General features: G+C 41.1%; 1 protein-coding gene across 5 annotated transcripts in view; it reads left to right on the top strand.

Moving 5' to 3' along the window:
- The window catches only part of arhgef3 (Rho guanine nucleotide exchange factor (GEF) 3), a 305,631-nt gene that overhangs the window by 263,825 nt on the left and 20,036 nt on the right, over positions 1–21,770 (top strand). For 3 of the 5 annotated variants that reach the window (XM_078209601.1, XM_078209602.1, XM_078209604.1), the window contains one exon: positions 20,558–20,665. In XM_078209601.1, the coding sequence (XP_078065727.1) occupies positions 20,558–20,665 (108 nt within the window). Of the gene's footprint in view, positions 1–1,036; positions 1,755–19,864; positions 20,111–20,557; positions 20,666–21,770 lie in introns of those variants that run through there. The other 2 variants (XM_078209603.1, XM_078209605.1) reach the window with 2 other exon arrangements.

Here is a 21,770-nt window from a genome sequence, read left to right on the forward strand (position 1 = left end):
TGTCAATTTGGAAATTTGGCATGTCAGCTATGACTCTCTCCAACTTTTACAGATGCACTATAAAAAGCATTCTTTCTGGTTGTATCACTGCTTAGTATGGCTCCTGCTCTGCCCAAGACCGCAAGAAACTACAAAAGGTTGTGAATGTAGCCCAATCCATCACGCAAACCAGCCTCCCATCCATTGACTCTGTCTACACTTCCCGCTGCCTTGGCAAAGCAGATTATAATTAAGGACCCCCATGCACCCCGGACATTGTCTCTTCCACCTTCTTCCTTCGGGAAAAAGATACAAAAGTCTGAGGTCACGTACCAATCGATTCAAGAACAGCTTCTTCCCTGCTGCTGTCAGACTTTTGAATGGGCTTGCCTTGCATTCGATTGATCTTTCTCTACATCCTAGTTATGACTGTAACACCACATCCTGCACTCTCTCGTTTCCTTCTCTATGAATGGTATGCTTTGTGTAGCGCGCAAGAAACAATACTTTTCACTATATTAATACATGTGACAATAATAAATCAAATCAAAATTTATTGAAGGATGAGAAGAGAGCAGAGGGTGGAAGGAGGTGAATGGGACACTTTTTTTTCCTCCTCATTCCTATCCTGTAGCCTTTCATTGACCTGAGTCGCCACACTACATTCTTGAAACCTGATAATGACTGTTAAGCATCAGAGTGAAAGTCAAATCTGACCTCATTCAGTTCAAATGATAGGAGAGCTGCTCGGATTTTGGCTAATTCTCTCCTGGCGGACTTGCTGATTGTACACCTAGGTTATTGGCCGTGCAGCAAACGCGGAGTTGATCACTAAGCATTCAAGGATCAATAACTTAAAATAAATCTGATCAACAAGCTTCTCAATTTAGGCTGAGGATGGGAAAGTTAAAAAAGAGAGTGGCCCAGGAGCATGGCACCATAAGGTGCTGATTCAAACCTATGGGTTTGACAGTGTGGGCTCCAGGTTTTGAATTGCTTGTCAGCTGAATTTGGGCTGGGAGTGGGACGGGAAAGAGAACTGGCAGAGATTTCCCTGGGCTCCTGTTCAGTGTCACTAACACAGAGCAGCCAGCCAGGCTTGGCACTCAGCTGAAGAAGGATGGTGCCGAGAGGGACACCTCTGATCTTTAAAAACAGAGACACAATGTAACAAAACTTTTTGTATCAAGTGTAAAAGTAACAAAATCAGGAAAGCCCCTTGCTGCCAGAATGAAACTCTAGCCAGTTCTCAGGGGGCGAGAAGTGCAGAGAGAAGCAGAATTTGTTGAACTTGGTCGGAAAGTTTGTGTCTGTTTTCTCGGTGCAGGCTGTGTGTGAGATTCAGCGAGTTGCTCCATTCCGTCGATCCGGTTCCAGAGTGAGTGGCCCGCCTCCCCCCCGCTCGCCCTGTGGGCGGGTTGTTCGCTCTGACTGGCTTTCCCACTCCGCCCGCTCTCAGCTGCAGCAGCCTGTTTCCCCGCGGCTTTCCCCAGTCGGATGGTGCTGCAGGGGCTGAGGGAAGCCGGAGAGCACCGAGCATAGGGGCTGAGGGCAGCAGCAAGAGCACCGACCGCAGGGCGCCCGGCTGCACCGTGGCTGCGAGGCACAACCTGACTCTCGAGTTTCGCGCGACTCTCTCCTCAGCTGTGAACTCTCCTCCGCTGTCTGCAGCCGCCACCATGGTGGCCAAGGATTACCCATATTGTGTCGCCGCTAAGAGGACAAACTGCGCCTTGGAAGTGCAGACTGTGAGCTCCAGTGTTAAAGAGACCGAGGTACCGTGTGTGTTTAGTCTGGGGGTGATAACACTTGCTTTGTGTCGTCTAGTCGAGATGGTGAAGTCAGCGATTAAACTACAACACTGAAGGAATTGTACTGATCAGCCTCCTTCTTTCTATTGTAAACTGCCTTTGTTACTTCAAAAAAACCCACTTTTTTTTTCAGTGAAACCCAAAAGTAGTCAACTTGGCATAATTCTGCATTTGTTTACTTTAAAGTAAGGTGAAGGAATAGCTTTAGCATTCCCTCACAATGACAGTCCCTTTTAGCTGTCAAAACCTTTCCCCTCTTAATCTTTGGACCCCCCTCTTCACTAACTCGCTGTAGTAAACCCACTCCATTCCATTGTTCAGAATGAAAACTGCTCAGTGTTCCTCCATGTCTCTTTTTTAAAAAAAATGTCTTTTGAAGTCTCCGATCCAGACAACAGCTGATGTGAAATCCTCTCTGCTTTCCAAAGTCTGCCACTTCCATCCTGGCTGCTTCACTCAGCGGTTTGTACTTTGTTTATACAGTAATGTGCAACCCCTTTGAGGATTAGGCCTGGCAGCCAGCAGAGGGGGAGGGATAGCTGTCTAGCCCTCCTGGACTGGGGAAAAAGTATAGGAATTTTATTGTGTGAACCTTTTGCAGTTTCCATATGGGTGTGTTCTTTTAAATACTAAAGCAGAATATAACTACACATACTGGTGAGACGGGACAAACCTTAAGTTTCCTTCCTTATGTTTACAGGTCTAATGGACCCCAGATATATTTGTTTTAAACTACTTGCAGTGCATAATTTTTCTTTGGCTGCTTTGTCCATGAAACCATCTCAGATTGGTCTTTAATGGGAATTGACACTTTTAAATGGGGAATGTACCTGTTATAGGGAGGATCTACTGATTGGAATCTCCAACCTATAGCATTGATTTACTTGTCAGTTTCATTCCAAATCTACTCATTGGCCTCCTGTGCTGAATTTATGCAGATTTAAGTCAGGCTGTCAGTGGAAAGGTATTACAGTAGGGTACAATAAAAAGACCAGTCTGATAAATCTACAAATGTTGGACGATGGCTGTCCATTAACATGTTGCTGTGTGTGTGTTTTAAGTTTTAAAACCGGGGTGGCACAGTGGCTAGCACTGCTGCCTCAGCGCCAGGGACCCGGGTTCGATTCCTGGTTTGGGTCACTGTCTGTGTGGAGTTTGCACATTCTCCCCGTGTCTGTGTGGGTTTCCTCCGGGTGCTCCGGTTTCCACCCACAGTCCAAAAATATGCAGGTTAGGTTGATAGGCCATGCTAAATTGACCCTAGTGATGGGGGGATTAGTAGGGTAAATATGTGGGGTCACAGGAATAGGGGCTGGGTGTCAATGGGCCGAATGGCGGTTTCCTGCACTGTAGGGATTCTATGGATTCTAAGTTTTGCTCAGTTCTAGGTGGAGAAGCTTGACTAGAGTACAATTTTATTTTATGGTAAATTGAATTGTCTCATTCAGTCAATCAAATTTTGGCCTGCAGATACAAGTTGAAATTATTTCTATCCCTTTTTACCTGAGAATCTCCTACACCCTACAATAGCATCCCAATAGAATTAAAACGCTGCCTTCTCTCATCTTTGTAATTAAAGTTATCGCTGTTTGCCTTTTAAACAACTTCTTTCTCGCTTTCTGTTCTTGTTAAATTGATTCCTCAGCCTTCACATGGTTTCCCTGGCAGCGTTGGAAGTTTCGGCGCTGTGTGGTGAAATACAGAATAATTCATGCGCCTACATAACAGCCACTTCCTGTCAAAGTTAATCATCAAGTGTGAGGGTCTGAACAGCTGCAGTGTAAAGTGCAAGCCTGTCTTTATATTGGCTTTTAATTCAGGTCACTATGAATCACTCAATGTCTTTTTTTACACTGTTGCCTGTTGGACAAAATTTCAGCAAAATAACGTTGAGCTTCGTGTGCAGTTCACAACCGTCATTCAAGCATTCACTGCTGATTCAAACCCCCATGTGTTTTTGCATGAGGGAGGAGTTATAATACTGTCTGGAATTTTATGCTCGGAATAAACATGACTAGGACGCCTTCTAGCTTCAGCATGTTGCAACAGCAACAGTGTGTACTTCTCTCTGTCTGGGTATATTCACGCCTTCAACTGGCTTTGGTTATTCGAAGTTAAACTCTATCTTTCCAGTTTGGACAAGATTGGCAAAAGTTTGAATATCCATTTTTAAATTGTCCTTAAGTTTGATTTATTCATTTCATTTGCAGAAATAGTAGCAACGTTGGCACAGTAGCCACAATGTCCGAGGGGTGGCATTGTGTGTGGAGAGAGGGGAATTTATAATAAAATGTGGAAAATATGCAGTCTGAAAATTAATTCCGATGGAATTTACAGTTGAATCATCTCAAGACCATTTTTGAGTGGTGTTATCTGCATCAAAAATACATTTTGCAGTAAAATATTTTTGCGCTTGATGTGTATTTTCCAAGATTAATTATTTTTCAGATAACAAGATCTGAGAGAAACAGTGCAGAATAGAAATGGATACCAACCCACTTCTGTTCTCATGACAGGAGCACTGACGTAAAAGGATTCAATTTCATTTTAGAGATAACGTTATTTGTGAATAGAAGGTGAAGTAACAATGCCTTAAAAATGCATTTTGACTATTAATGTATTCTTTGTTGCCCAAGGTTTTCAATGCGCTAAAAATGTGGGGGTGTAAAAAGTGACTCAACAGGGAGGGGAATTGTAGTGCTGGCACTCCTGTATCTTAAGCTGTAGCTCATTTAGCCTCAGGTATTATCATGGGTCAGCAACCTCTGGCTGCTTTTTATTCTCGAAGGATGAGGGGGAGATCTTATTGAAACTTACAGGATACTGCGAGGCCTGGATAGAGTGGACGTGCAGAGGATGTTTCCACTAGTAGGAAAAACCAGAACCAGAGGGCACAACCTCAGGTTAAAGAGACGATCCTTTAAAACAGGGATGAGGAGGAATTTCTTCAGCCAGAGAGTGGTGACTCTGTGGAACTCTTTTGCCGCAGAAGGCTGTGGAGGCCAGGTCATTGGGTGTCTTTAAGACAGAGGTAGATAGGTTCTTGAGTAATAAGGGGATCAGGGGTTATGGGGAAAAGGCAGGAGAATGGGGATGAGAAAAAAAATCAGCCATGATTGAATGGCGGAGCAGAGTCTGGGCCAAATGGCCTAATTCTGCTCCTATATCTTATGGTCTTATGGGCCATTTTTGCTTCAGGTATATCAGTAACTCGTGCTATTTTCTGGGGAGGTAGGTTCTTAGCTTTTTAACAGGGAAGATGTATTACTGATTCTTATCTAATTAGTTTCAATATAAAACTATACAATATTTATCACTTTTTTAAAATGAAAATGAATATTCACTTTGACATATGTTCTGCAGGCAGCAGAATTTTCCTCAAGGTTACAGGGACTAATTGTAAGGCCAAAGTGCTGTCCCAGGTGAGAAATGCCAGAAGCATATACGCAAGTCATCACTTTTTTTTACTCCGAGAGTCACCTTGTCAGCATTTTACAAGATATATTAGTATTTATTTTTAATGGCCTTGTGGGTTATTAATATGAACCATTTGGATCAGTCAGCAGGCACAACTGCAGGTTTTTAAAACAATCAAATCAATTAAGAACAGAACTGAAGCCTGTTAAACCTATTTTCTTCCCACTGTTGGTTGTAAACAAATTTGAGGTAGGAAAAGTTGAGCTGATGGTTCTTGAGAATCACAATTACAGATGTTTTCTTTTACTATAAGTCCCTGAAGAATTTGTATATAATCACTACTAAATTGCAGCTTCTAAAAACTTTTAAATTGTCTCATACTTCTTGGCTAATTTCGAACATGCAGGCTTATTTTAAGTCCAATTGCAGCAGCATTTTGAGATGAGAGGATGTTTCCTCTTATGAATGCATGAATTGGCTTTACTGTAGTATTTTTTTCACTTCCTGGTGGAATTGCTGAGATTTTGTTACAAAGAGTGGGGTTAAAGTGGTCATGAACATAAGTATAGGTAAATTACAATGAGATTTCCAAATATAGAAATTCACTGTTATACTGTGTGATGTTTACCACTGGTTTGTTTGCATGCGAGTTAGGATGTTTAGCGATGTTCTGTACATTAGTTGATTTCAATTTGTTTTAAGCAAAAGTTGTTGGGATCTCATTATTTACTGTAACATAGGTGTTGCAGACTCTTTTCCTCAACTGCACTAAAGTGGCCAACATTCATGGGTGTTAGAATCTGGATAGCCAGGCAGCAAAGGATGGAATAGGAGCCTAATCTTTATACATTTTATTAATTTTTATTGACAGTGTACAATATAAACATGCACTTCCAAAACCAACAACCACAGTTTCAGTCTGCTCTTATATTTATAGGAGCACAACTGGATCCATAGATAATGCCCACCACCTGAATACAATTAAACACACGGGCAGTGTTACCAAAAAAGTTCTAAGTGCCGAACAAGTGTGAAAATGGGAGAGAATTGCACCTTTTTTTTTAGCGAGCTTTCACACATGAGTTTGTGGCACTTTTTGCCTCCCCTTTTTTTGCACTATGTGATTCATGACAATAGGAGGAGCAGATGGAGTCCAATCTCACTGGAAAGCCGGCTGCTCACACCAGAGGGCACTATTGCACATGCGCAGATTTCTCTGTTCTGTGCAACCGTGCCCCACCCCCGGATATGCCCCAACCCCCCCCCCCAAAGAAAGGAGAGTCAGTCAGATGTTTTTGATAACACAAAATTCAGCTCTCCGTGCCTGTTTACAGACATTTTGTGTGCACTTTAAATGTAACTAAATTAAAGAAAATAAGTCATTTCAACAGTTTCAGGAGGGTTAGGAATTATTGTTACTTTAGCATGCGAATAATTAATTCCTTCACTTGGTATTTCTTTGTCCATTATGTTAATAGAAGGCATTAATTTTTTAAAATTCTTCCATGGGATGTGGGTGTCACTGACTAGGCCAGTACTTTTGTTGCCCATCCCTTGAAAAGGTGGTTGTGAGCTTCCTGTTAAGCTGCCATTTATTTTAAATTGACCCTCCCCAGGGAAGGTATTTTTATTGAATGGAGCTGGGAAATACTTAAAGAAGTATTGGAAGTTCCTCCCTGAAAATAAATTTCTCTCACCTTCAGCAATTTTTACATTTTGCCATTGCTGAAAACTGCACCATTATGTAGCTACAACACAAGTGACCAAATGTTGCATATATCTTTGCCTTAAGTTATGGTCTGCTAATGTCCTACTGCATTTGCAGTGCAATCCATTATCAAGTGTCATCAGCCTGTATTCAGGGCTTTGAGTTGACCACTTTTCTAGGGCTATGTCAACACTTCTGAGGCCGTTAGTCAGCTTTCACTGGATTTCTAAGTTGATGTTTGTCGGGATCTTGCTGTCTGTATGGCTTTGTAGCATATCAAGTACTAACTAATCCCAAGGAAATTGGAGGAGCTTAAAATGTGTAAATATTTAATAACCCAGCTTCTGCATTTAGAACAACCAGATTTTTCCCTTCACTATGAAACATTCTCATGAATATTGGGTGGAATGAACAAATTTGCATTCAAAGATCCTAGAACAATTCCACTTTTCCAAGGAATGCTATTTAGTATACTTTGGTTCAGGTCAATAAGCTATTAATCGCTAATCATTTCAAGTTGAAAAAGGTGCATGATCTGACATTGGAGTCTTCCTCTTGGGTGTGTGAAGGTAAAAATGATTCAGATTGTTGTGGATCACCCCAAAGAAATGCTAACATGTACGGCATAAAGACTCCTCTGTCTCTGAGATAATTTAATGCCAACCAGACTTAAGACTTTGGGAATGCTTGAATCCAACTTCTCAATCCAGTTAGTCTTGCAGCAGGAAGCATTTGACATGTACACAATCAATCTAGTCAAATGTAGTCTTTTTTTAATCATGTTTGTGTGTTATGGTCCTGAATGGTTGACTTTACACCTAATCAGAGCAGGCATGCAGATTTTAATGCAGAAGTGCCTTACTGTATATAATCTTACAGAAGAAGCCTTAAATTATTAATCTTTTGGATCTTTGTAGTCTGAGTACACTTGCAATTTATAACGTATCTTTGATTCCCAGATGAGGAATAATTCTTACTGCTTCTTGCTTTCCAAATTAATAGTACAAAGTTGTTTTAATTTGGCTCTGGTTGCTGGTTCTATCCAAAATATTACACCAAACGGATTTTGTTAATGTGATAAAGCAAAATTGCTTTGTTTATCTGAAATATTTCAATACACTGCAAGTTAGGGATGCTCAAACTTTCTTTTAAGTAGCATTTGTTGATTTTAATAGCCAGTTCAATGACAGGCCTTGACAACAGCTGTAAATTAGAAGGTAGTTTAATCTTCACAGATGTGTAGCTATAGAAACAGTGAATGTGGTTAGAATTTTTAGAAATCCTACAGCTAGAGAGACAGTTGAATTACATGTTTAAAATTAAGATTCACTCGACCTTCAAGGAAAACTGGTATTAAAGGAGGAAGCCATCCTTGTTTTCCTTATAGGTTTATACTAGATAGCGCGAGTATCTCTTTTTAAAAAAAAAAAATTGGCATGCTGTACCGTACTGTATAATTAGTTTAAGCTCAATGTACAGATTGTTTTTCAAATTATTGTACAGACAGCTTAAACTACACGGAATTTTCCCTTCCCGCCCACCATGGGAATTGTAGTGGGTGGGGCGGACCATGTAAAGGTCCGTTGACCTCTGGCAGGATTTTCCGGTTTTGGGGTGAGCGTGGCCGGAAAATTCCAGGGCATGTTTCACAACATTAGGATCCATTAGGATGGCCAACTGCTGTTGTATTTGGGGCCTTTAATCTGCAGTAGATTCTATCATTGGACAACTTTATAGAAATCCAATGCAGTCATTCTTTGATGGGGCTATGAGTAACATAGCCCCATGTTACATGTCTGAAAGAAAGCAATATTGAAGATTTGATCTGTGGTTCCATACATTGCTTTGAATTTACTGCATAATTTCCATTTCATATCAGTCATGTATCATTTTTCCAGATGTTGGATGATATTCTTTAAACACATGCCCATAACTCATTATGGTTAAAAAAAATAGCCCTGAGCTTAAAAAGTAATTTCAAGTCATTCTTATTTATTGTGTGCCGGGCCTCCTTCACCGATCACCTCTGTCCTTCCTCACCTGCAGTGGTTTCTGGCCATCCAACAGTTGGAATGTAAAGCTTTCATCTTGGTGTTTAAACCCAGTCATGGTCTCATCCATCTGTGACAGCAATCTCCAACAATTCCCCACCCCCAACCCAAACACCAGAATTCTCCCCCTCTGACCTCCTGTGCTACCTCCCTTCCCATTGCCCTTTCACAGGAGGTCATGCATTTGGCCATCCAGCCTCCTGTGCACTGAAATTCCCTCTCTACACTTCTCTCCCCTGTCTGTCTCCCTCTCCTCCTTTTAATACTGTCACAAAACCCATCTCTAAAGAAATTTGTTTGTCCCTTCCTGATGTCTCATTCTTTGGCTCCACATTCATTTTTCCTTGGATCTTTCCTTGATGTTTTATTCTGTGTTAAATGTGTTCTATACATGCGAATTGTTTATGCAGAAATTTACTCCAGAAAATATTAGGAAAGACAGTGCTTCTTTAAAACTTTAATGTTCAGAAAATGACATAGAATAGAAATGGTAATTAGGGTGATGTGTATAATTGTTATGCTTTACAGCTCTGAAACCTATATATCAATGCATGTCTTTGTTATATCTGGTGCAGTAGTTTCTTTTCCCATCCAGCGTAAGAGTTGTTAACCTACCCCCACTCTTCCATGAAATGCAATACAGCAGATAATGCACACACACTGTCTTTTAAAATAGATGGTTTCGGAGAAGAATAAAATAAAGCATTAGGAGAGCACCAGCACCTCCAACCCCTGCTGGGTTTCCCAACGATGGAAGTCTGCCCCTGCCAGCCATATTGGTGCCAAGTTGATCACTCATGATCACCCTGCTCCTCCCAGTACTAAATTTCGTACTACAATCTCCCAATAGCGTCTCTCTGCTACTATCCAGCACCACCCACCTTACTCTTCATTCCCCTGTATACTGCAAAGTGATGGAACATAATCCTTATTTCTAGCCACTGAATATTGTCAGTACCTGTAAGAGTAGGCTAATTAGCTATCAGCACAAAATGGAAAAAAATCTGAAACTCAAAATAATTGTCCATTCAAACAGAGGCTCTGTGATTCATGGAGAAGTGTAATTAACATATTGCTTCTTCCAATTAGAAAAATACATTTGTCAGTAGGAATTCATTTCTGTGCTTCTGCTGGTGACAATCCAGTAAAATATGACAATGTTCAATGTCTATATAGTGCTCCATATATTTCAGTTGCTGCATTTTACATGCCTTTGTCAAGATTAGTTGCATCTCTGGAAATGCTGGAGCCAGACTGGTCCAGCAGGGTCCTGCCGTCAACCTTTGTGTGAATAATGCCAGGCACCAATCCTTATTCATCCTTCTGTGGCCTTAGTCAAAGGATTACAGCTTTGGGAACAATGCTAATGCAACTAGATAAGAGGAACACTATAAAGCTATTCATTGTGATTGTTCAGGTCGGAGTGTTGCAGCCTTTTTTATAGATTTATTCAGGTCACTGATTCAATCCTGAGCAGACAATAGACAAACTGTGCTGCCTCATTCTTTCTCCTTGACGAGTTAATAATGAGAGCTAATTTTCACCGAAACGCTTTGTGATAATGGTCTCCTGTCACAAACACTGTGGTTGGTCTTGAATGCTAAAACTCAATGGGGAATTGATCAATGCAGAACATTGGGAAGTAGTTGTAAGAGTTTGATAACTTTTCTCTTAAACCATATGGAAGAGATATATTGAAGAATACCGATAGACAGAAATGTCAAGAAGTTGTGATTTTGACGGTAATTAATATTGTGTATTTTTTTTCAATTCAAAAATTTATTGAGTGATGGGGTAGTGCTAATAGACCCTTTTATATTCCGTCCAATTTACATTGACCAGGAAGATGAGAAATAAGAGTAGACCATACAGCCTTCTGAGTCTGGCCCATCATTCACTGAGATATAGTTGATCTACCTCAACTCCACTTTTCAGCCCTGTCTTCATGGTTCCCATCGAGTCCAAAAAAAGAATGAACTCAAATATTTTCAAAGGCATGGAAGACTGTTTAACCAAAAATAAAACACAAAATCTGTCTAATTGTGATTTACCTCAGCCAATTTTCTTTTTTTCCCCTCTAACAATTATTAAATTCAGTTATTCAAAAGCTAAGATACTGGACCACACTTTCGTCAGGCACCTCAATGAACTTCTAATCTTTTAAGAAAATGAAAAGTTTCACAATACTGCAGAATGGAAGAGTGCTCCAGTCTAACTTAATACTCTGTGGTAAAAGCATTAACCTGAACAAATGTAAATTTAAAACATCCCAGGTGATGGAAGAATAACATTTGTAAACAGCATTTTTGTGCAGCTCACCCACCTATTTTAAACAGTTGGCGCAGCTTTAAATGTTGTTTTCAGTTTTGTGCAGCATGACCATCACTGCCCTTCAAAGTTGCTGAGCAAACCTCCTTTCAAAACACATTGGCATTGGACAGGCAATTCACTCAACTTGTCAAATATACCTTTGTGCACCAAAAATACGGCATGAGAGGTTCATTGCAGCTAATGTCATCACTTGGTTTAGTCCTTTTGCTCAATTTGGTCACTCCCATGTGGACAACTCTTGGGGCCATTTCTGAGAGCAGTTGGACCATCCTAATGAATGTACTGCTCGTTGGTCAGAGATAACCACGTTTACTCTACATTGCAAATTGAATCAAAATGAGGTAGCAAATTTAATGAATTCATAAATCTAATGTCTGAAATAAAGGAAACAATAATCAAGATATGCAGCATCTAATTTATAGGATGAGTGTTTATAGTTTTATAATATTGCCCTTTTTTTGTTTAAAGGGGTTTCTGTTTTGATTTTTGTTGTTCAGGGTGGGAGATGTCGGCCGTGGGGAGGAAATCAATCTCTTACCAGCATCCTTTGTAGTTCAGTCAGATACAGAATAAGGTTTCTGATTTACTCCCTCCAACAATGTTAACCCCAACCTCCAAAAAACAAGTTATGCACCAATGTGAGATTTCCATTTCAAACAGCTGACAACTTGAGTGAATTGCCTGTCCAATGTCAATGTGTTTTGAGTTACGTATAGCTCTCTGCTGTAGATTCATGCCCAGCAGGAGATGGGTTGATATTGGCTGAATTCATTTTACATATGGTTGTTTGAGCTGACACTGAGAGGAGTTGCAGGGAAGACTTTAATTTCTTCTTCTCCTCTGAACAAAATTTAAGCCAGGTCCCAGATGAATGAGATGTGTGCTAACCCAGTCACTAAGACCAGAATTTTCCGGCTGTTCACACCCTGTCACTACTGCAAGTGAGGACGGAGAATTTGGCACTCAGCCAAATCTCTGTTCACTGCAGCGGGGCCAGAGAACCCCGCCGACATGAATGGCTGGAAAATTCCAACCTAAGTTTCTAAACTTTAAGGTCTTCAAGTGGAATAAATTTAGCAACCACACGTTCAGTCCCTTCATCCAAGTCATTGACACAGATTGTAAATAGTTGAGGCCCCAGCACTGGTCTCAATGGCACTTCTTGCCAACCTGAAAATTATCCTTACTCTCTGCTTCCTGTTCGTTAACTAACCCTTTATCCATGCTAATATATTGTCCCCTAAACCATGTGCTCTTATTTTGCATGGTCACCTTTGATGTGGCACCTTGTCAAATGTCTTTTGGAAATCCAAGTCCACTACAACTACAGGTTTTCCTTTATCCATATTACTTGTCAAATATCTCTAATAAATTAGTCAAACACTAATTCCCTTTCACAAAACCAAGTTGTATACAATTTAGGAGCAGGAGTCATCCCATTGAGCTGGGTCCACAAATCTGCCTGATTGCATTAAGATTTAATATCAAATTCTAGCATTTGCCTATGACGGGTGCTAAGCTAATTATCATGTAGTTTCATGCTTTCTGTCTCCCTCCTTTAACAGAGAAGGTACATTTGTTATTTTCCAATCTGATGGGACTTTTCCAGAATCTAGGGAATTTTGGAAAATTAAAACCAATCTATTTGCTATCTCAGCAGTTATTTGTTGATATGTCCCTATGCATTTTTACCCTCTCTCCCCCCCCCCCCCCCTCCCCCCCCCCCCTCATCCCCGGCCAATGTCTGTATTCAAATGTTCAACCTCACCGTTCTTCAGTCCCTTTCCTCCATTATCCAGCTCTGTGGGATTGCCCTTCCTTGGTTCCACTCTTAACTATCCAGTCATGGCAGTGGCTTCTCTGTTCAATCATGTGCCATTACCTTGAGTCTCCACAGATTTGGTTTTGGCCCCTCCTCCTCTTCATCTACATGCTGTTTTTTGGTGACATCATCTGAAGTCAGTTTCCATATCTGTGCTGATGACACCAAACCCTCCCACTGCATCACTTTACTTCCTTGTTGGCAGACTGTTTTGTCTGATGTACAGTCTTTGATGAGCAACTATTTTTTTCAAATAATCATTGAGAAGACGGAAGCTATCATTCTCACCCTTGCCATCAATTCCATTCCCCTACCCAGGATTGCCCTGGGCTGAACCAGACCATTTATCATCTTGGTCTTCTATTCATCCCCAAGCTGAGCTTTAATCCCATAAACTCTCCATGGCAAAGACTATCTACCTCCACCTCCATGATATCATGCTGTCTGCCTCCACCCCACCCTCACTCCATCTGCTAAAGCCGCTATCCTTGGCTTTGTCACTCTAGACTAAACTATTCAAATACTTTTCTGGCCAGCCTCCCAATCTCCATAAACTTTCAGCTCATTCAAAACTGCTCCTCTGAGTCGTCTCACTTAGCATGTTGTCCTTGTTGGCTGAAATTAGACCCCAAGTTTCCAACATCTCTCATTCAGAATGCTGTATTGACATTCTCTACAATGTCCTCCCTAAACCCTTCCCTTATCCACCTCACTTAAATCCATCTTTCTGACCAAGCTTCGCCTTCTTACCAGCAAGTCTTTCTTAATGCGTTCTTCATATTTGCCAGCTCTCACTTCTGTAAAATGTCTCGGAATGGTTTTGTACCCAACAGCACTTTAAATGCAAGTTGCAAGATTCCATGAAAATTGGGCACCATCTGATACCTGGTCCAGTTGGACGTTGTTTTTTATACATGAACCGAAATAGTGAATCTCCGTTAACTATTCAACTGTAGGGGGCCTCTTAGAGAGAATCCTCAGTTGACAGCTGTGCATGACCACTTACCATGATTCATCGGGTTGTGAAACAAAGTGGGAACACTGGCCCTTTATTGAAATCCTCCCCTCCCCCACTCTGAGCCAGGGTGCTGAAGCTATTTGCAGCATCTCAACTGCTGCCTTGGCTGAGATCTGTTAATCTAAGAACATTTGATCTCTATGGCTGAGAGTTATACTGGAATGAGGCTTTTTCCCACTAGCTCTTTGGGAGAACATTTTTGGGTCGCACAGTCAATTGTTTTGTTAGATGAACTATTTTAAAATGCTGGAGAAAATCTCTGCTTTGACAGTGATTTTGACCCATGAGAATGCTTTCCTAGATTTCACTGGTAGTTTATAATCTGATGTGGAGATGCCGGCATTGGACTGGGGTAAGCACAGTAAGAAGTCTCACAACACCAGGTTAAAGTCCAACAGGTTTATTTGGTAGCACAAGCCACAAGCTTTCGGAGCACTGTCCCTTCATCAGATGAGTGAGGAGTTGTGTTCACAAACAGGGCATATAAAGACACAACTCAATTTACAAGATAATGGTTGGTATGCGAGTCTTTACAGGTAATCAAGTCTTAAAGGTACAGACAATGTGAGTGGAGAGAGGGTTAAGCACAGGTTAAAGAAATGTGTATTGTCTCCAGCCAGGACAGTTAGTGAGATTTTGCAAGCCCAGGCAAGTTGTGGAGGTTACAGATAGTGTGACGTGAACCCAAGATCCCGGTTGAGGCCGTCCTCGTGTGCGGAACTTGGCTATCAGTTTCTGCTCAGCAATTCTGCGTTGTTGTGTGTCGTGAAGGCCACCTTGGAGAACGCTTGCCCGAAGATCAGAGGCTGAATGCCCGTGACAGCTGAAGTGTTCCCCAACAGTAAGAGAACACTCCTGTCTGGTGATTGTCAAGCGGTGTTCATTCATCCGTTGTCGTAGCGTCTGCATGATCTCTCCAATATCCCATGCCTCGGGACATCCTTTCCTGCAGCATATCAGGTGGACAACGTTGGCCGAGTTGCAAGAGTATGTACCATGTACCTGGTGGATGGTGTCTCACGTGAGATAATGGCATCTGTGTCGATGATCTGGCACGTCTTGCAGAGGTTGCTGTGGCAGGGTTGTGTGGTGTCGTGGTCACTGTTCTCCTGAAGGCTGGGTAGTTTGCTGCGGACAATGGTCTGTTTGAGGTTGTGCGGTTGTTTGAAGGCAAGAAGTGGGGGTGTGGGGATAGCCTTGGCGAGACAATACACATTTCATTAACCTGTGCTTAATCCTCTCTCCACTCACATTGTCTGTACCTTTAAGACTTGATTACCTGTAAAGACTCGCATTCCAACCATTATCTTGTAAATTGAGTTTGTGTCTTTATATGCCCTGTTCGTGAACACAACTCCCACTCACCCGATGAAGGGGCAGTGCTCCGAAAGCTTGTGGCTTGTGCTACCAAATAAACCTGTTGGACTTTAACCTGGTGCTGTGAGACTTCTTACTGAGCTTATAATATAACATTGGTGCAGAGACATTATAACCCAGATCAAATTAGAACAAGAGTGAGCCATTCAGTTCCATGAGTCTGTTCTGTTCATAATTGAGTTAGATAGTGACTGAACTGTATCGTAAGGTCATTTACCTGCCTTTTGATTTGATTTATTATTGTCATATGTATTGAGATACAGTGAAAAGTATTGTTTCTTGTGCGTTATACAAACAAAGCATACCATTCATATAGTACATAGGGAAGGAAGGGTGTAGAATATAGTGTTACAGTCATTATTAGAAAGATCAGCTGAATATGTATCAGGTCCATTCAAAAGTTTGATGGCAGCAGGGAAGAAGCTGTTCATGAGTCGGTTGGTACGTGATCTCAGACTTTTGTATCTTTTTCCTGATGGAAGAAGGTGGAAGAGAGTATGTCCAGGGTGCGTGGAGTCCTTAATTATGCTGGCTGCTTTTCTGAGGCAGCGGAAAGTATAGATGGAGGCAATGGTTGGGAGGCTGGTTTGCGTAATGGACTGGGCTATGTTCACAACGCTTTGTAGTTTCTTGCGGTCTTGGTCAGAGCAGGAGCCATAACAAGCTATGATACATCCGGAAAGGATACTTCCTATGACGCATCTGTAATAGTTGATTACAGTTGTAGCTGACGTGCTGAATTTCCTTAGCCTCCTGAGAAAGGAGGTGTTGGTGGGCTTTCTTAACTATAGCGTTGGCATGGAGGGGACCAGGACAGGTTTCTCAATATCCCTTGATACCTTACCCAAAAAAACTAGCGATCTCTGTCTTGAAATTTTCCATTGATGCAGATTCCACCCAGCCTTTTGGGGGAGTCGCTTCCAGATTTTCATCCTGTGAAAAATACTTGCCGGTCTCACTCCTAAATGGCCTCTTGTTCTGGATGGGGCCATCAGCAAACTAGGTTTCTCTATCTACCCTATCAAATCGTTCTAATCACCTCGATTAGATTCCCCCTAAATTTTTTCAACTCCAGGAAACACACAGTTTTACACTTGAAATGAAAATAACTTGTGCCTCATGTCACAGCTGTTCTGAAATCAGCATAGCTTTCACTTGGTCTCCCAGTGGTTCAGCTGCCTTCACTGTGTTAAAAAAAAGTTTCTATACATTCCAAAGCAACTTGAATTGGAAATTGCAACTTATTCCAACTTCACAGTTGGAAATAGTATTGTGTGAAGGGAATGTTGAGGTGCACTGGGTGTTCAGTGGTTATGTGGATTCTTGAGAAGCGACTGTTGGCTCCACTGCTCTCTTTCTCCTGACAGGATTGGTGGTGGAGTTTAGAATTAAGGGTCACAAAACAAGGAATTCGCTCTTACAATTGTGTATCTTTGGAATTCTCTGTCCCAGAGAACTGGAATGCTCAGTTATTTAGTGTCTTCAAGACAGAGTTTGATAGATTTTTGGATGCAAAGGGATTTGGGGTGAGTGCAGGAAGATGGATTTAAAGTTAAAGATCAGTCATAACCTCATTAAACGATGGAGCAGGCTCAAAGGGCCAAATGGCCTACTTCCACTCCTGTTTCTTATACTCTTTGCCTTGCATTGAAATCTGTAACCTGCGCAGTGAAGGAAGTTGTCGATTTCCCAGTCTGTCACTCAGCTGTACCTTTTGGAATTGCAGGGAATTTTACCAGTGTTCTCCTTGTGATTATGGAGCATTCTATTCCCAAGGGGCTGGAAAATGATGCAAGATGTCGCTACACACGTGCCCTGCCAGCTGACAGTGGAAGAGTACTTGTCTAATCGAAACCAATTGAATAATCAACACAATTGAGTTGAAAGAAGTGCTGTGCAAGCGATGGCCATCATAGACTGGAAAGAAGGAAGGAGCAGGGAAATAAATTTGCTCCAGATGAAGTGAACATTGACTTGGGTGGGGGGGAGTTACTTTTGATCTTTCCATTTTCAAATACAATAAAGTAATGACTAAGTTTGTAATCAAACCAAGGATTTTAAATGACAGAACCCACAACAGTAATTTCAATTACTCTCACCTGAGCCTTCTGATTAGATTGCAGCCCTCAAGTCAATCCTGTGTGAGGCATTTTAAAAACTTTTATCTGTTGATTTCAGAAGGAGGCCATTCGGCCCATTGAGTCTGCACTGACCACAATCTCACCCAGGCCCTATCCCCATAACCTCATGCATTTACCCTAGCTAGTCCCCCTGACATTAAGGGGCAATCTAGCATGGCCAATCCACCTAACCCGCACATCTTTGGACTGTGGGAGGAAACCGGAGCGCCCGGAGGAAACCCATGCAGACACGAGGAGAATGTGCAGATTCTGCACAGACAGTGACCCGAGCCGGGCATCGAACCTGGGTCCCTGGCGCTGTGAGGCAGCAGTGCTAACCACCATGCCACCCGGTTTGAAGGAAACCGTTTTCAGTACATTATTTTTTTGTGCGGTCAGCAGGTTGGTGTGCTAATTCCAAAAGTCACTCATCTCCATATCGTCCATACCTGCCACTGACTGATTCGATTACTGACTGCACATTTTTGCTCGAGGAGTTCTTCTGTTTGACTAGCTCTGGGCATTGTTTGTTAAGTTGTTATTTTGTTTAGGCCAGTCACTTATTCACAGCACAGTGAGCCCATCAAGGCCTCCAAAACGAACCGCAAATTAAAATAAAACCATCAATTCAAACTGCTTTTGTTTCCTTTGAATTTGAGCAGAAATGTTTTTGTGGTTCCAGTTAAGAAACAAAGGCAGGAAAATGATGCATTGGATTTTCAAAACTTATTCTTTTATCAGGAGTTTAAAACACTATGGAAGTGACCCATTTCCCTCTGCTCTGACATGGTCAAATTATACTTTAACCAATCATTTCATACCCCTTTGAATATAAGTTTGTAAACAAGCGGTGTATGCCCTTCATTGACTTGTTTGCTTTCCCGTGGTTTGACGTCGTTTTGGATAATTGGCATCAAAAGTTGATATATAAAAACTATTAGCAGCATTGGATGCTGGAAAAAGAATAGTATGTGGGCAATTTATAAGGCACCGCAGCTTTAAGTCACTTTTGAAACTTATTGAAATTAACATCAATATAATTTAGTGATGTTAACCAATCTTGTCAGACTTGGGTGTTAACTCTCTTCTATTGCTTCTGCACATAATTTGGATTTTATGTCAAATCCTTGTGGTGCTGAAATGTTAAAACTGTAAAGGCAATCAGAACCAAGACATGCACTCCAGACAGACCCAAAGCCACAATAGGACATTAGAAGAAATATTGAAACCTCCAGTCTGCCTACCTATCTGCCATGTCCTCCTTGTCAGTACCCTTTAATATTGCAGGTTTAAAAAGATTCTGAAGCTACAACTCATAAACTTCACTGTTTCAGATCGATTCGCCTTTTGTCTACATGCTGAAAAACAGTTTGAATATTTGAAAGCTGGAAATCAACAGCTTTAAAGTATTTGTCTTTAAGCTCGCTCTTTTTCATTGATCAAAATCTATGATTACTTTAGTTAAGAGTGACACTTGGAATTCAACCTGGCATCGGAAAAGGTTACTATACCTTTAAATGGAGGCAGCCTTAGTGATGTGTCTGAAAACTGAACGATTGGGTGCTAAATAATTTATGCTGTAAAAATATAAATCTGCGTATGTGCCTGAGGAACAGTGTAAAGATGTATATTGTGGACCTTATGTCTGGATAACATTCTGAAAGTCTGGCTCATAGCTATTGTGCAGTCAGCTGGTAGCACAGGTTATTAAGCAAGGTGTTTTTCCATAGGAGGATTATTCAGGGGCTTGAATAGAAGGTTTGATCAGAATATGAATGCAACTGCATTGACGTCAGAGGGCCTGAGAGTGCTGATATCAAGGGGAAGGTAATTGAGGACGAGGCTTTGAAGCTAAAGGGTAGTGAAACCTGGTACGTTGCAAAAAATATCTGCTGCTACAGAAGGAAAAATGGCAAGATTTTTCTGGATCCCTTGTTGAAAAATGTTTCTGCAAATGAACATTTGCCACTTAAGCAATGGTGCCTTTACTGAAGTTCAGAGGTGAAACTATTCATGTCTGAAAATATTGTGTGCAGTTTTTCACTGCCACCTGCGTTAAGATGGAAAGGGACGTGTTTGCTGATCCTGCAGACATCATAACACTGATACAAATGGTCCCGAGAGAGGTGACTGAAAAGATGCATGTTGTTGGAATTTTTCTAAAGCAGCTGCATTGTGCTGTGTTGATCTCTACCTAATTGTGGATGCTACAGTACGCTGCCAAATATAGGACTGCAATCAGAGAATGATTCTTCTAGAAGGACTGCTTGCATGCACTGAAACCCCAGAGTCATCTGCAGAAATCTGCTTCACAGGTCTGAGGAGGAGAAACAGAATTTTCTGAGGGAATTGATTGAGATACAGAGATGTTTATTCTGGGGTTCTTTATGGAGGTTTTTCCAAATAATTTCCTGGGATTCTTTCTACTGGACCTCTGTCTTCTACAGCTTGGGGAATGGAGATTAAAAAATGCAAGGTACATGTCCACTCAACCGGGAGAAATTGCATGCAGCTTTCCTACTTTGGAGCTTGACGTAAATTTTAAAATAACGTGTGTTGCATTAGCACATTGCTGTGTGTTCCTGTAAGTATAATAGCTTTAGTCTAATTAAAATTCCTAATGCACAACAGAGGTGTTTGTCCTCCCGACTGCTGGCTATTGATTAGTGTAAATTTACTCTGGGGACATGGTACATTATTATGTGAACATGAATTTTCCAGTGTAGAATGATAATGTGCAAGGATATAAGATGCAGTCTGTGACCAGTCACAAGAAACAATAAACATCTTGTCAGTGAGTTCAGTTCGGCCTCAATGACATAGGATATCATTGTGCTTGGGTTAGCCCAGCAACAATACATCAGCTGGAACACATGCAGAATTATTCTGATACATCCTCATTAACTCCTTCTTGCTTTTTCAGGAACCCAGTAACAAACGGGTGAAACCGCTTTCCCGGGTCACATCTTTAGCTAATCTCATTCCTCCTGTGAAGGCCACACCTCTGAAACGATTCAGCCAGACGTTACAGGTAAGATCCCCCAATCGTGATGCGTGAAGAATTATAAAGATATACAGTGAGTTCAGTTGGTTTGCACTCACTGCATCTGTGTATATAAAGGATGACATCCGCTTTCATAATCTTTATCCCAAGCCAACTGCTATTCAACCTGATTAATAATATTATCCTAGCCATACATATATCTTTTTAGCAAATGTCCCATATCCTAGCTGATTAGATAAGAATGCAAGTTAATGATTTGAAGTTAACAGTGAATTTATCACATCAAAGGAGCAAAATTCCAGTGCCGTTCTATTGTGTTTGAATGTCAGAATGTACAAAAAGAATGTTTTTTGGGTTCGCCCTAGAAATTCAATGCCGGAATTGATTAAATATAATGCTGTCAATTCCACATTTAAAATTTATTTAAAGTTTTGCATTAAAGTTAATGTCCCAGATTTTAAATCACTCCTCTGTTGCTAAATTCCTAGTGTTTATATCTTCTTCTCTTCTGCATCTTTTGGCACATGAGGCAACTCATTTCTTTCACTCCTTTTCATAATCATAATCTGGGCTGTTTCTGTAACAAAAAACCCTTTCATAGCTGGAGAAGAAAGTTACCATTCTTCTGCTTCACTCCCTGTCCGCATCTCTCTAAATATTGACCCAGTAGGGTACCAACTAATAGTTTCACCTCCATTTGTTGGAGCTGGTTTTTAAATCATGTTATAAATCTACCTTAATCATTCATGCAGCATTAAAAAACAAAATGGTAACCATTAGCAGCATAGAGAAAGTTTATATGCCATTACATGTTAAATAGAATCCACGCTGGTTTGTGAAGTCAAAACCAAGGCACAGAGTTTTTCTTTACCAAGAAAGTATATTCGGTCTTTCACCCCAGTGTCCCAGCTGTTTCCTCTATATATGAGCTCAAAGTACTTAATTAAACAATGCCATTCACCTGACAATATAATTGTGTCCTATCGCTACAATTAACATACAGTTAACATTACAGACAACTAGTGAAATGGATAGCATAAGGAATTCAACTTTATACCTGATGGCTCAGTGGGTACCTGACTATAGCATGCAGGAAGGGACCAAGTCCACTAGCTGAGCTTTATGACATTTT

The sequence above is a fragment of the Mustelus asterias genome, chromosome 3 (assembly GCF_964213995.1).
Source record: "Mustelus asterias chromosome 3, sMusAst1.hap1.1, whole genome shotgun sequence".
Classification (NCBI taxonomy): domain Eukaryota; kingdom Metazoa; phylum Chordata; class Chondrichthyes; order Carcharhiniformes; family Triakidae; genus Mustelus; species Mustelus asterias.